Raw genomic sequence first — 12,469 nt, 5'->3', positions numbered from 1 at the left:
GAAAGAGGGAAAATCCTTGTGCCTGAAGTCCCCTTGTTCCATGGCCCCGTGACAGCCTGGTGTTTGTGGGAATGCCCAACGATACGATGGGAATGTTATGTCCCCATGGGGAGAGAGCAGGCAGAGGAGCCAGGATAGGAAGAGGCAGACAATGTAACTGCCAAATTAAATGTTAACTTTGGATACTGAGTGTAGGTTACGCAGGAGAGAATTCAGACTTGATGTCCTAACCATGTCTGGGTACAACGAGTTACCGTGGCATTGCCTGGAGCATGAGGGGAGAGGGTGGCTTAAACGCTGGGTCTTAACCCTCCCAGAGCAGTAGAATAAGCTACAGGGAGGGAGGGAGGGGAAGGAACTTTCTGGTTGGGAAGAGAAAAGAATAAAAGTCTGTTCAGAACAAGTGCTGCAGTGGCTTAAAAACCTCAACAAAAAGTCTCAGATGGGTTTGGATGAGCTTAAGGTGTCTTTGTTCTCATCCAGATGCCCCGATGTTCCTTTCCCATCCCCACTTCTACAATGCTGACCCATCCCTGGTCGACGCCGTTGAAGGCCTCCACCCCAGTGAGGACCAGCACGCGCTCTTTCTCGACGTGCACCCGGTGAGTGAGCCTGGGGGGGTCCTCACCCAGTGCAGGGGTCTCGCTTCACCTCAGGGATCCAGCTTGGGCTGAGGTGGGGAGCTGCCACCGGTTGCGTGGTGGCCTTGCTCTGCTCTCGTGGCAATGATCTGAGCAGGTTCCATAGTGCAAAGACTGGCAAGGACACGTGCAGATAAAAATGTCAAAGCCATAAACTAATTGAATAATTAGCCTAGCTTCTAGAGAATTGCAGAACTAATTATAAGCATAATTGTTTCGATAAGCACAGTGAAGTTCTTTCCACTGACTCAGGTCCATGACACCAGGAGGTGTATCTAGCGGCAGCCCAGTTACGCCCCAGATCTGCAAACATGTACTGCCGTGACCAGCAAAGTCTGAAGACCACGCTGTGTCTGACACTGTTGCCATTTGAGCTGGCTTCTTCTACTCTCTCAACTTGCTTATCTGGCTGCTTCTGCACTGGGCTGTTGCAGCGTTACGCTTCGTGCGTATCTGTAGCTAAGGGTGAAGGCACCGCTCCCATACCAATGGGTTGGGTTGTTCTAAGCCATCATTGTCCCAACTGCTGATAGGGAGGGGACTTTAGGATCTTTCACCCACAGCCTGTGTTGCATGTGGTCAGATCTTCCAAACGTTCAGTGGTGTTTCCTCAAGCAAGAAGCCAATCCCCCTTTGGGGGTAAGGTAAGCTATGCTTCTTATCTAGGCATTGGGTTCTCTCTGCTTTTCTTATCACAGTTACAGAAATCTAATTAAGTTTATTACAGTATCAAACATCTGCTGATAACAGTACAATTAACTATATTCTTATCTGGCTGCAGTCTGCTGAGTACAAACAGGGGCAATGCAACAAAAACTCTGTGCCCTTAAAAATATGTTGCATAACTGCAGTGTCATGAGAAACCAATGCCTTAATGGGTGATAACAAGACCAGCTTTGGAGTGTGGTGTTTTCATGGTCTTCAGGTGTTGCTGGACAGTGGCTGTCGGTTCCTAGTTATGAGAAATGTTTTGTCCTTTGCTGCATGCATGAGTCTTTCACACGGATGTGTTTCCATCCTGCTGCTGGTAGGATGAACACCAGAAGAGGCTCACCAGGCTTCCAAAACCACTGAAGTTGCTATTAAAACACCCTGCCTAGGGAGTCACTTACAGGCTGCATATGCTGTAGTTGGAACGTGTCTAGGTTTGGTCACACAACACTTCCCTGGTTCCTGCTGTCTGTCTGCTGAATGTGTGTTGCCTTCTTCTGCAGCAGCCATGTCTGTTCAGGTCTTTGTGCCTTGAGACCACATCAAGGGAGGTGCTCCCTTCTGAATGCTGCTGTCTGCAACAGTCTCACTGGCTGATGAGCATTCAAGTGAAGGGGACAGCCTGCAAACTGCCATGGGGACAGTGCTTTCCCTCCATGAGCAGTGAGCCCCAGAGCCTGGGGACTGGTGCCTGTGCTTTGGTGGAAACCCCAGCCATGCTCCTGGTATTGTGTGTGGTGACCACAGTGCATGTCTGGATGATCCAGTCCATCGCTGTGGAAGGTGGCACCCAGAGAAGCTATGATGGAAAATGAAGGGCTGCTCTTCTGCAAAGCTCTCCAAACAAATGTTGGCTGTACTCATGGACTGGTTGGTCTCTTCCTTTGCAGATGACAGGCATCCCCATGAATTGCTCTATCAAGCTCCAGCTGAATCTGTACATAAAGCAGGTACCTGGTATAATGTAAGTAGTCACCTTTTGGAAATGGCTGTCTCCCTTTCTCATGCAGAAAGTGCTGCTGGCGCTGGGGTTTACTCTCCCCAGAGATGAAGTAGCTTTAACATTAACAGTTGTCACAGTGCAGCAGCCAGCTGGCTCATGTGGTGAAATGTCAGCTATTCCAGTGACCTCAAAGTGCCATCCTAAACAGGCAGCCACACGCTGCGATGCTGTGCTCGGCTCCTGCAGCCTTTCTGCACCTGAGCAGGCAGCTGATGAAGGGATTGCTCCTCCTGGGGAGGCACAGGGGTGGTTCACCTGCACAGAAGGTGTTACATCCAACATGGAGAGGCAAAACGCTCTGCCTACAGGGTTGACAGTTGAGGGCTGTGTCCAAAAAGACACTTTCAGCTCTGTGAAAGCAAACAGAAGGGCTCTGTGACAAAGTTGTGTGGTGCCAGATATTAAATAACCACAAGAGTGGGAGCGTGCAGTGCTGCTATGGCTCCAGGGCAGGCACCAGCAGACAGCCCTGATGCTGTGAACTTGGCTGCAGCACCCTGTAGCACCACACAGGTGTCTGAGACATCTTGGAGCTGCATGAAGTTTAGTGTCCCTGTTCACTGAGTTCTTGTACCTGGCGCCCAGATTTGGGGTGACACTCACTGCTGCTGTCAGGCAGTTAAGCACAAATGGAAGCATAAGTTCTGCTCTTGCGTGAAATGTCCAAGTGGGACCTGGTCCCTCAAGGGGGGAGCAGCTCTCTGAGGGAACAGAAATTGCTACCTCCTTGCACTGGTTTTCTGGCCACTATCAGTCTGTTAGAGTCTGTTAGATTCTGTCAGAGATGTCCTTTTAGAAGAATTGTGACACTGGTTGTGGCCTGGTCAAACAAATCAAATCAAACAGAAATCTAAGTTTGTATTTATTTTTTTTATTTTTTATTTTTTTCCCTCCCTTCCCCTAGTCAAACAGGGAAGGTTAAGCCAGTGGTCCTGCCGCTGCTGTGGTTTGCAGAGGTGAGCTGCCTTCCTTGACCTGATTCTGCAGAGCCTTTCCTGCGGGAGGGGGGGAAACTGCTTCCCCATCGCCCAGGGCTGGGGAAACTCCACTTTGAATAAAGCTTTAAGCTTGCCACACTAATTAAACACCAACAGAAGGCTTTGCAATACTCGGCTATGTCATTAATCCCTCTGAGCTGAACAAACCCTGCACTATACTTGGTAAACCTCTGGCTCTGTCCTAGATGTGGGGTTAAATAGGGCCCAGAACAGGGCTGCCAGCATCCTTGTGCTCATGTGGGCCAGGGAACACAGTCTCCAGCTGTCTGCATGTCCAGCTGACTCTTAACTATTTACTAAAAGCTTCTAACCTAACTGAATCTTGCATAAGTTCCCTAATCTGTGGTGGGAAAGGAGTTGCATAGCTGGTCTGTCTCAGCCCTGGGTGGGAGGGAAATGCTACTGACAACTTTGCTTTTTTGAGTTGGTTCCATTGAAGGCTCAGTCCTAAACCAGTTTTACACCAACCTGGTGCTGATCCCATCGCTGCTGGACTACCTGCAGTATGTCCTCCTTGGGCTGGGTGTCCTGCTCATTATCTCAGCAGCTGTACTCATGGTAACGCATCAGGTAAGAACTTGCAGATGTCTAATGGGAAAAGCTGTTAGTCAAATCAGACTTAATCAGATGATGTAGATTGGGCTGACAATCTAACTCTCCTGAGGAAGCACTGGCTGATGCCACAAACTGTGTCCTAATGGTGCCAGGTGCCAGCACATAGCAGCAGGACTTCCTCAGCTATCTAGAAATAGGGCTGCAAAGAGAGAACATAACAGCATTTCTGGCCATCTCAGTGTACAACTGTGATGGAAGTGGGTTCCTGTAGGAGGAGGCATTTCTCAGCTCATCCAGCTAATGAAAGAGCAAGCCTAGCTCATCAGCCCAGCCTCCATGGAAAGCAGCAGGTCTGTGCCATTGCACAAATCTGTGCATCTCTGCGGGGTCCCAACAGTTTTCTAATCTGAACAGAGTCTACTCGAGGGGATGTAGCTACTCAAGTGCAGCTTGTTCACAAATGAAATGCAGGCACTGTGTTCTTGCAGAAGGGGCACAGACACTGTGGCTGCTTCTCAACCCAAACCAGATGCTCCTTTTCCCTTATTTTCTTACTTATTTTCCTGCAAACTACTCCAAATAGCTCTGGAAGTTAAACCCTTTGTGGGTCTGAGCTTACTGAGAAGAAAAGACCTTTGAAGCCTGCAGGGAGCTGGCAGCTGGGTAGAAGTTGGCCCACGATGGGCAGGGCAGTGAGGGTGCCTGGCTGGCACACGAGTCTGCTCTGAGCTGTAAGGACAGACTATAAACCAGCTGAAACTCTTGATGGAAATCTATGGCTCCAGCTCCAAAACATTCATCTGATAGCACTAAGCTCTCCAAAGCTTTAGCTCTTGAAGTAGAGATCTAGCTCCCTCACCTGTATCAAAGTAAGCTTATTTAGTTTTACACTATACTCAAATGGCTTGAGCTGGCTCTAAAGCTACAGAAGTGAAGAGGCTACTTGTGGGGATAAAAAAGCAAAGCTCAGGATGAGAGGAGGCTTTGGTGAGAGCACCTGCGAGGGGCTGCTTTTGCTCAACCTCCTGTAACTACCGTCAGTGAAACGCTAATACAAACCCACTTTAAATAGCACCAGGGTTCTCAGAGTATCACGTAATTGGATTTTAACCAAGCCTACAACTGCTTAATTGACTTAAACACATGATCCCCAATCCCCTTGTTCCTCTATGTGCTTCTCTGCAGGGTGGGAGCGATGCTAGGGCTGAGGGCTCAGCATTAAACCCTTGCTGTGCTCCTGAGGTGGTTGGGCATTGTGAGCTGAACCTCTCTGCTTTGGGAAATGCAAGTGGCTGCTGGCAAACAGACTTCACTCTGCTGCGTAGCACCAGCATATCTGAAAAATATCAGTATTTGCTGGGCAGCTATTTCTAAGCCCTTATGCAGCCCTGAGCTAGCATTTCCTCACCCTGCTTTGTGCTAATCTTAGTTCCTGGTATCAAAGAGCCTTAACCATGCCAGAAAGGGTCAGGAAGAAAAGCTGGATTTCAAATTCACTCAAGTCAACTGAATATCTGCTTGTGAAATAGCCCAAACCCAGGCATAAGCCAGATGCATTTTTGGGTGCTCAGCCAAAAGTGTCATGAAGAGCTAGAACTAAAAATTAACTGCAGAATGTGCCTGACTACCTGGAAAGTGATTATAAAGCCTCAATGACCTTGTAAATCTCTAAGGAAGCTATGCAACAACATGTAAAAGTCTCTGCCTAATGAATAGATAAAGAGCTTGTAAACTGGAAGACAGCAATTTGCAGCCAAGATGTGTTCCTCATTTGATTTGAAGTGTTGCTGATCTAGCGGTGATTGCTTAATCATGCACAGTCCTCCCTCTGGAAGTCACAGGCGATGTCAGAGGGGACACAGAGTCGGGGCATTGCATCTTCACGTGTCTGCCAGTGTGAAGGTCTCCCTGAATCCAGCTCCTTACTGGAGTATCTTGTGTGCCTCTGGCTTCTGGAAGGAGCACTGTGCTCTAAACCTAGTCCAGATGAGGTACCATGAAACACTTAAATCATAGTCTAGTGTATAGTGGAGCCAGTTTGAAATGCATCTGTTGGACCTGCAGTTCTAAAAAATGTGTAAATATCTACAGGCATAAAACATGCCCAGATGCAGCATTGTAGCTGTCCTCTACTTGCTAACATGGCCTAAAGCCTGCGTGGTGGTGCATTTAAAAGGCAAACAGACCATTTTAAAACTGGCTTGACATTGATCAAAATCTTAACTAGGACTTAGTTTAACCTAAATTTTGAAATCTTCATTAATAACTAGATTGTAGTTTAAACAGTGATTCAAAATTTTCTCCTAAAATTGGAACCCTCATAAAATTCATGTCCAAGTGCACCTTAAACTAGCCTGATTGTCTTCTAGGAAAAATGCTCTTTATTTTGGAGTAGCAATAAAAAGAACTCAAACAGTAATAAGGCCAACCAGCCCACCTCTGCCAAAAAGCTGCCTCCGCTTAAGGGGACCATGTTGCGGGAAGCCAGACTGTAGGTGGGTACCCAGTCAAGGTAACACACTCTTGTCTCATCCTAATTTGATTAAACTGCTAAAAAACAATCAAGTGAAAATATTTACTGTCCACATCTACCAGACATATGCCCTCTTGGCAAGCTTTGGTACAATTGTCATGGTTTAACCCCAGCTGGCAACTATCACCACACAGCCACTCGCTCACTCTCCATCTAGTGGGATGGGGGAGAGAATTAGAACAGTAAAAGTTAGAAAACTTGTGGGTTGATATAAAGACAGTTTAATACATAAAGCAAAAGCCATGTGCACAAGCAAAGCAAAACAAGGAATTCCCTCACCACTTCCCAGCGGCAGGCGGGTGTTCAGCCATCTCCAGGAAAGCCGGGCTCCATCATGTGTAGCAGTCACTTGGGAAGACAAACACCATCACTCTTAACATCTCCCCCATTCCTTCTTCTTCTCCCAGTGTTATGTGCTGAGCATGACATCGTATGGTCTGGAATATCCCTTTGGTCAGTTGGGGTCAGCTGTCCCACTGGTGTCCCCTCCCAATTTCTTGTCTCCTCACTGGTGGGGTGGTGTGAGAAGACTCTGTGTAAGCTCTGCTCAGCAATAACAAACACATCTCTGGATTATCAACACTGTGTTCAGCACAAATCCAAACCTAAGCCCCATACCAGCTACTGGGAAGAAAATTAACTATCCCAGCCAAAACCAGCACAATAATAACGACGTCTCATGGCTTTATTCAGGGTAATTTAGATGTTTTAATACTCAACCAGACTGCAAGCACATGCTCTTATTGTTTCTCCTGATGTACCTGATCTGCAGCCATAATAATGTCAGTAGGGATCAGGGTGAAAAGTAGGATTAGTGTGAGGAAACACTTTTCTTGCTTATTTTCTCCCCCCCAACAAGTGTTTGAGATCCAAAGGTAAGTTTTTTAAATGGGTGAAAACTCATGGGGGTAACAGAGGTAGTCAACTGGTGGGTATCACTCCCCTCCTGCATCCATGGAGCCTCGACAAAAAGGCTTTCAAGAGGGAATTTCTGATGTCTGAAATATCTGGGTTTGTATTACAGGAATACAAAATCACTGAATCGTTGAGGTTGGAAGGGACCCCTGGAAGTCATGTAGTCCTCCCCGCTGCCCAAGCAGGGTCACCTAGCACCAGTTGCCCAGGACCACATCCAGATGTCTCTTAATATCTCCAGGGATGGAGATTCCCTGACCTCTCTGGGCATCCTGTTCCAGTTTTTACCGTTTTCACAGTAAAAAAAAAAAAAAAAAAAGAAAAAAAAAGAAAAAAGAAAAAAAGAAAAAAGTGTTTGCTAATGTTCAGATGGAACCTCCTGTGTTTGAGTTTGTGTCTGTTGGCTCTTGTCCTGTCCCTGGACACCACTGAGAAGAGCCTGGCTCTGTATTTACACCTTCCCTTCAGATACTTGTACACATGGGTAAGATCCCCCTGAGCCTTCTCTTCTCGAGGTTAAACAGTCCCAGCTCTCTTGGCCTTTGTTTATATGAGGTGTTCCAGTCCCTTAATTGTTTTAGTGGCCCTTTGCTGGACTCTTTCCAGTAGCTCCATGTCTCTTGCTCCGGGAAGCCCAGATTGGACACAGTACTCCAGATGTGGCCTCACCAACGATGAGTAGAGGGGAAAGATCCCCCAGCATACAGTTAGTTTCCTTTGCTACACAGGCCTGCTGCTTGCTCACGTTCAACTTGGTGTCCACCAAGACCCTTGAGTCCTTTTCTGCTAGACTGCTTAAGAGTTGGGTGGCCCTTAGCATGTACTGGTGCATGGGGTTGTTCTTCCTCAGGTACAAGACTTTGCACATCCTCTTGTTGAATCTCATGAGGTTCCTGCCAGCCCATTTCCCCAGCCTGTTGAGGTCCCTCTGGAGAGCAACATAACCTCCTGGTGTATCAGCCACTGCTCCCAGTTTTGTGTCATCAGCAAACTTGGCAGATCATTAATAAAGATGTTAAACAGGATTGGACCCAGTATTGACCCTGGTGGATGCTGCTAATTACTGGCCTCCAACTAGACTTCATGCCACTTGTCATGACCCTCTGGGCCTGTCTGTTCAGCCAGTTTTCAGTCCAACTCCCTGTCTGCTCATCCAGCCCATACTTGATAGCTTCTCTAACAGGTTCTTATGGGAGACAGTGTTGAAAGCCTTACTGAAGTTGAGGTAAACAATATCCATTGCTCTCCCCTCATCTACCGAGCCTGTGGTTTCATCATAGAAGTTTATCAGGTTGGTCAAGCATGATTTCGCCTTGGTGAAGCCATGCTGACTACTCCTGAGGACTTTCTTGTCCTTCATGTGCCTGGACATGGTTCCTAGGATTAGCTGCTCCGTCACCTTCCCAAGGATTGAAGGGAGGCCGATTGTCCTGTAGTTCCCTGGGTCTTCCTTCTTGCACTTCTTCAAGATAGGAGTGACGCTTGTTTTCCTCCAGTCTTTGGGCACGTCTCCCACTTGCCAGAACTGTTCAAAGCTTATGGGGAGTGGCCTTGCTGGGATGGTGGCCAGCTCCCTCAGCACTCGTGGGCGCATCCTGTCAGGGTCTGTGGGTTTCTGTATGTCTGGGTTGCTTCAGTATTCTCTGACCTCATGCTCTTCCTGAGTGTATGTCTTCCTTGCTCCAGCCTTTCCCCTGGTCTCTGGGGTCCCCTGCCTCATTCAGCAGCAGGCCCACATGTCCCCTAGTCTTCCTTTTGTCACCTGTGTACTCATAGAAGCCCTTCTTCTTGTCTTGACTGAATTCCAGTTGGGTTTTGGCTGTCCTGTCTTCAGCCCTGCATGGTGGGACAGTGTCTCTGTATTCCTGACAGGTTACCTATCCTTGCTTCCATCTTTATGCTTCCTTTTGGCCAGAAGCTCCTTTTCATCCATACAGGCCTGATAGCATTTTTGCCTTGACTTGGGATGTTTGTTGGGGTGGGCCACTCTTAAGCTTAGAGGAGATGACCCCTGAATAGCAATCATCTTTTTTACCATGACCATCTCCCCCCACCTAAGCTCTGTAGTAATGTTTTATACTTTCCAGGTGGCCCTGGTGGTATCATTGGTGCCCATGCAGAAGAAGCAGTGGGTAACAGTCAAAAGGGTTGGATAAGCCTCACAGTCCTTCCACAACACCCCAGATCCAGGTCCCCAGCAAGCAGCAAATGTCTCTAGATGACAGGTCAGGTGGGCACCTCTGTCCCCAGCAGCAGGGAGTGACCCGCTACTGCCACGTGCTGCTTCCTCCTGGGGGTCTTGCATGATTTAGGGCCAGGGAGCTCACATGCTTTGCTTGAAAGTGTATCTGGCTTCTCTTCAACTTTGAGGGTGGTGACCCCATTTTGTAGTTGTAAGCCTTTAGGTGGAGCAGGAGTCTTTCGGTGCTAGAAGGCACCAGCTTCCACCCTTCACCTTCCCCAGAGGTTGCACTTACCATTATAGTAGGGATGGGTGCTGTGTCTACTGCAGCTGGGGTCTGTGCATCTTGAAGCTGTTGTGTCCCTGAGAAGATCCTGTCCATCTCCCTTTCATCTTCTCTGATGCTGTGCAGCCTGCTGACTTTGTCCCATAACTCCTCTGCTTGGTGACATGGCTCTTCAGGCTGCGTGTTTGGGGTGTTACAACTGTCAGTGGGCAGGAATGGAAATTGTTAGGAGAGGAGATGCAAAAATCTCCAATTTAAGAAGCCTTTGGAAAAGGGTTCTAGGCCACATGAAAGTCCAAGAGGTTTGGGGTACGTGTGTCCCAAGTGGGGATGTGGTGACATCTGCATGCAGTAAGGTCTGAGCACAGTGCCACCACCACCACCACTGAGTGCATAGCTGTAACTGCTGTCCTCTCCTCTTCAGAGAGCCACCACTGAGAAGAGCCCGTGCCACCCCACCACACAGAGCAAACCACCCTCCTCCTCCGAGACAACCCCGCTCCTGCACGACGCTGGCACGCTGAGCCAGGACGACGCCGAAGCCTGAGCCACCGGCCCTGGCACACTTCCCACCAGGACACAGCAGTGCTGGGGGCGAGACCTGCTTTGGATCCCCAGAGATCTCTGGAAGGTGAAGTCACCCTGAGAAACTCAGCGGAGACCCGTCACACCACGGCAAAGCCGTGGGACAGCACGGCTGCACCAGCACTCCCGCACCGAGGCACAGGAGGCCTCCTCCAGACACCTGGAACACCATGTTCAACAACCCTTGTCCCCAAGGAGCCGGCGTTTTCCACAGCCCCTCTCTCTCTGTGGGCATGAAGAAGGTCACTGGCTGATCTGAGAAGTTCTTTTGAAATTTAAAACCATCTACTGCTAGGAATGAAAGGCACTTTAACAGCAGCCTTTAAAATAAGTGAGGTTTGGACATGTAGCACTGATGGGATTTAGTGATCTTCTTAAAAGCCACCGTTCATCTCACGCGAATGGGGCTTGCTGTCCTGAAGTCACTTATGGTTTTATTGCCACTTAATGTGTCTGGACTACACCACAAATCAATTCTGGGTGCTGTCACTTCGGTGATGGCTCTTCCCAGGGTACCTGGAGCCTGCCTGGGGTTGCTCCAGCCTTTGCGTGTGTTGGAGAGCACGATGGTGACTTTTAAAGTGCCAATTCTCTGCCGTGACCTTGCATGCCAGTGATTTCAGTCCAGAGCCCTTTAACTGAGCCTGCTGGCTCTCTCCTTGCTTTGGGTGACTCAGATGAGCCTTGTCAAAAAAACTTGGTGGTACATCTGACCTGTCACTCAGCTCCTAACAGACGTCCCTGCTGCCTGCTCAGACATCCAGGGTCAGCTCTTCTGGCCATGCACCATTGGTGCTGGAGACCATCATGTCACCCATGCTGCCTGCACATGGGAAGGGAGTGGGCAGAAGTTTGACCCTCTCTTTGAGCATTACTAAGATACTTGTGCTTTTGAGATGGAGGAGGCTGTGTGCAATCCTAAAAGTAACAATGGGCTCAGTAGGATTTGATGAAACTACTGCAGATTTCTGAAAGGAGGTGTTGGGGGATCTGGGGCTGGGTGTTAACTGGGGGTGGGTGGGCTGGGGTCACTCTTTAGTGGGAAAGAAGCCCAAAGCCCAGGGATATTGTTGTCTAACTACCAATTAGTAGATGTCTACCACACCTGCCTTCCTTGCTTCCAACCAGGAACCAGGGTAGCCCTTGGGAATGCCAAAGGGGCCAGTGCTGGTGCCTCTGGCAAGGACAAAACAGAGTGTGGGGAGTCACTGGTCTCTCTTGGACCAGAAGACTTGTTGCACTGTGTGTGGCATGGGTACTGTCATGGTCTGGAAACAGTTGTGATTGTGTAGGACAGCCCTGTGACCTTATGGGGGGGTAAGCAACACTTGTCCTCTTACACCTCCATCCCTTTTACTGGGCAGGAGGAGCACAGGAGCTTAAACCAGCACCACCAGCAGTTTCCTGCGCTGGTGCATTCCTGACTGGCCATGTCCTGGTCCTGCAGCTGGGCTTAGGCTGTCTGACCATGGAAACAGTTGTGATACAGCCCAGGTCACAAAGAGGGAGGCTAGCTGCTCCCCAGAACGTGGTCCATAGCCTGAACTTGCCTGGATGCCCAAAGCATGTCTCGTGGGCAGGGTGGGACTAGTGCAGTCCCTTCCTGTGGCCAGTGCTGCTGACTATGTCTGTGTCTCTGGCTGGGGGGATGTTAAACGCTGCTGTAAACTCCCTCTGGCCTTGAATCCAAAATGACCAACCTGCAGAGATGGTGCCTCACAACCTGCAGCCTCAGCCGGCGGTGGCTGGAGCGGGGCAGGACAGCGGCTCCTTCTCGGGTAACTACCCCTGGGCTCACCTGCTTTAATTAATGAGGTACGGGTGCTAATTGCTGTTGTACGGGTGAAAAGAAATAAAATACCGGAATATGGGTCCTAGTGCAAGCTTTTTTTTTAAAAAAAAATGTTTGTAGGAAAATGACTGGCATGAGCTCTTTGTTTTAAGTGGAGATCTGCATGTTGTGATACTGGGGAGGGACTTTTGACAAGGGCAGGTAGTGACAGAACGAGGGGTGATGGCTTCACAGTGGAAGAGGGGAGATGGAGCTGAGATGTGAGGAA

General features: G+C 48.9%; 1 protein-coding gene across 1 annotated transcript in view; it reads left to right on the top strand.

The window, feature by feature from the left end:
• Positions 1–10,371, top strand: part of SCARB1 (scavenger receptor class B member 1) — a 20,001-nt gene extending 9,630 nt beyond the window's left edge. Inside the window, exons 8-12 of the mRNA XM_010171228.2 lie at positions 484–602; positions 2,243–2,316; positions 3,260–3,315; positions 3,778–3,923; positions 10,249–10,371. Coding sequence (XP_010169530.2) covers positions 484–602; positions 2,243–2,316; positions 3,260–3,315; positions 3,778–3,923; positions 10,249–10,371 — 518 coding nt within the window. The remainder of the gene's footprint in view (positions 1–483; positions 603–2,242; positions 2,317–3,259; positions 3,316–3,777; positions 3,924–10,248) is intronic.
• Positions 10,372–12,469: the final 2,098 nt, after the last annotated feature.

The sequence above is a fragment of the Antrostomus carolinensis genome, unplaced genomic scaffold, assembly GCF_000700745.2.
Source record: "Antrostomus carolinensis isolate BGI_N321 unplaced genomic scaffold, ASM70074v2 scaffold15607, whole genome shotgun sequence".
NCBI classification, from domain to species: Eukaryota; Metazoa; Chordata; class Aves; order Caprimulgiformes; family Caprimulgidae; genus Antrostomus; species Antrostomus carolinensis.
This window is presented reverse-complemented; position numbering and strand designations above follow the sequence as displayed.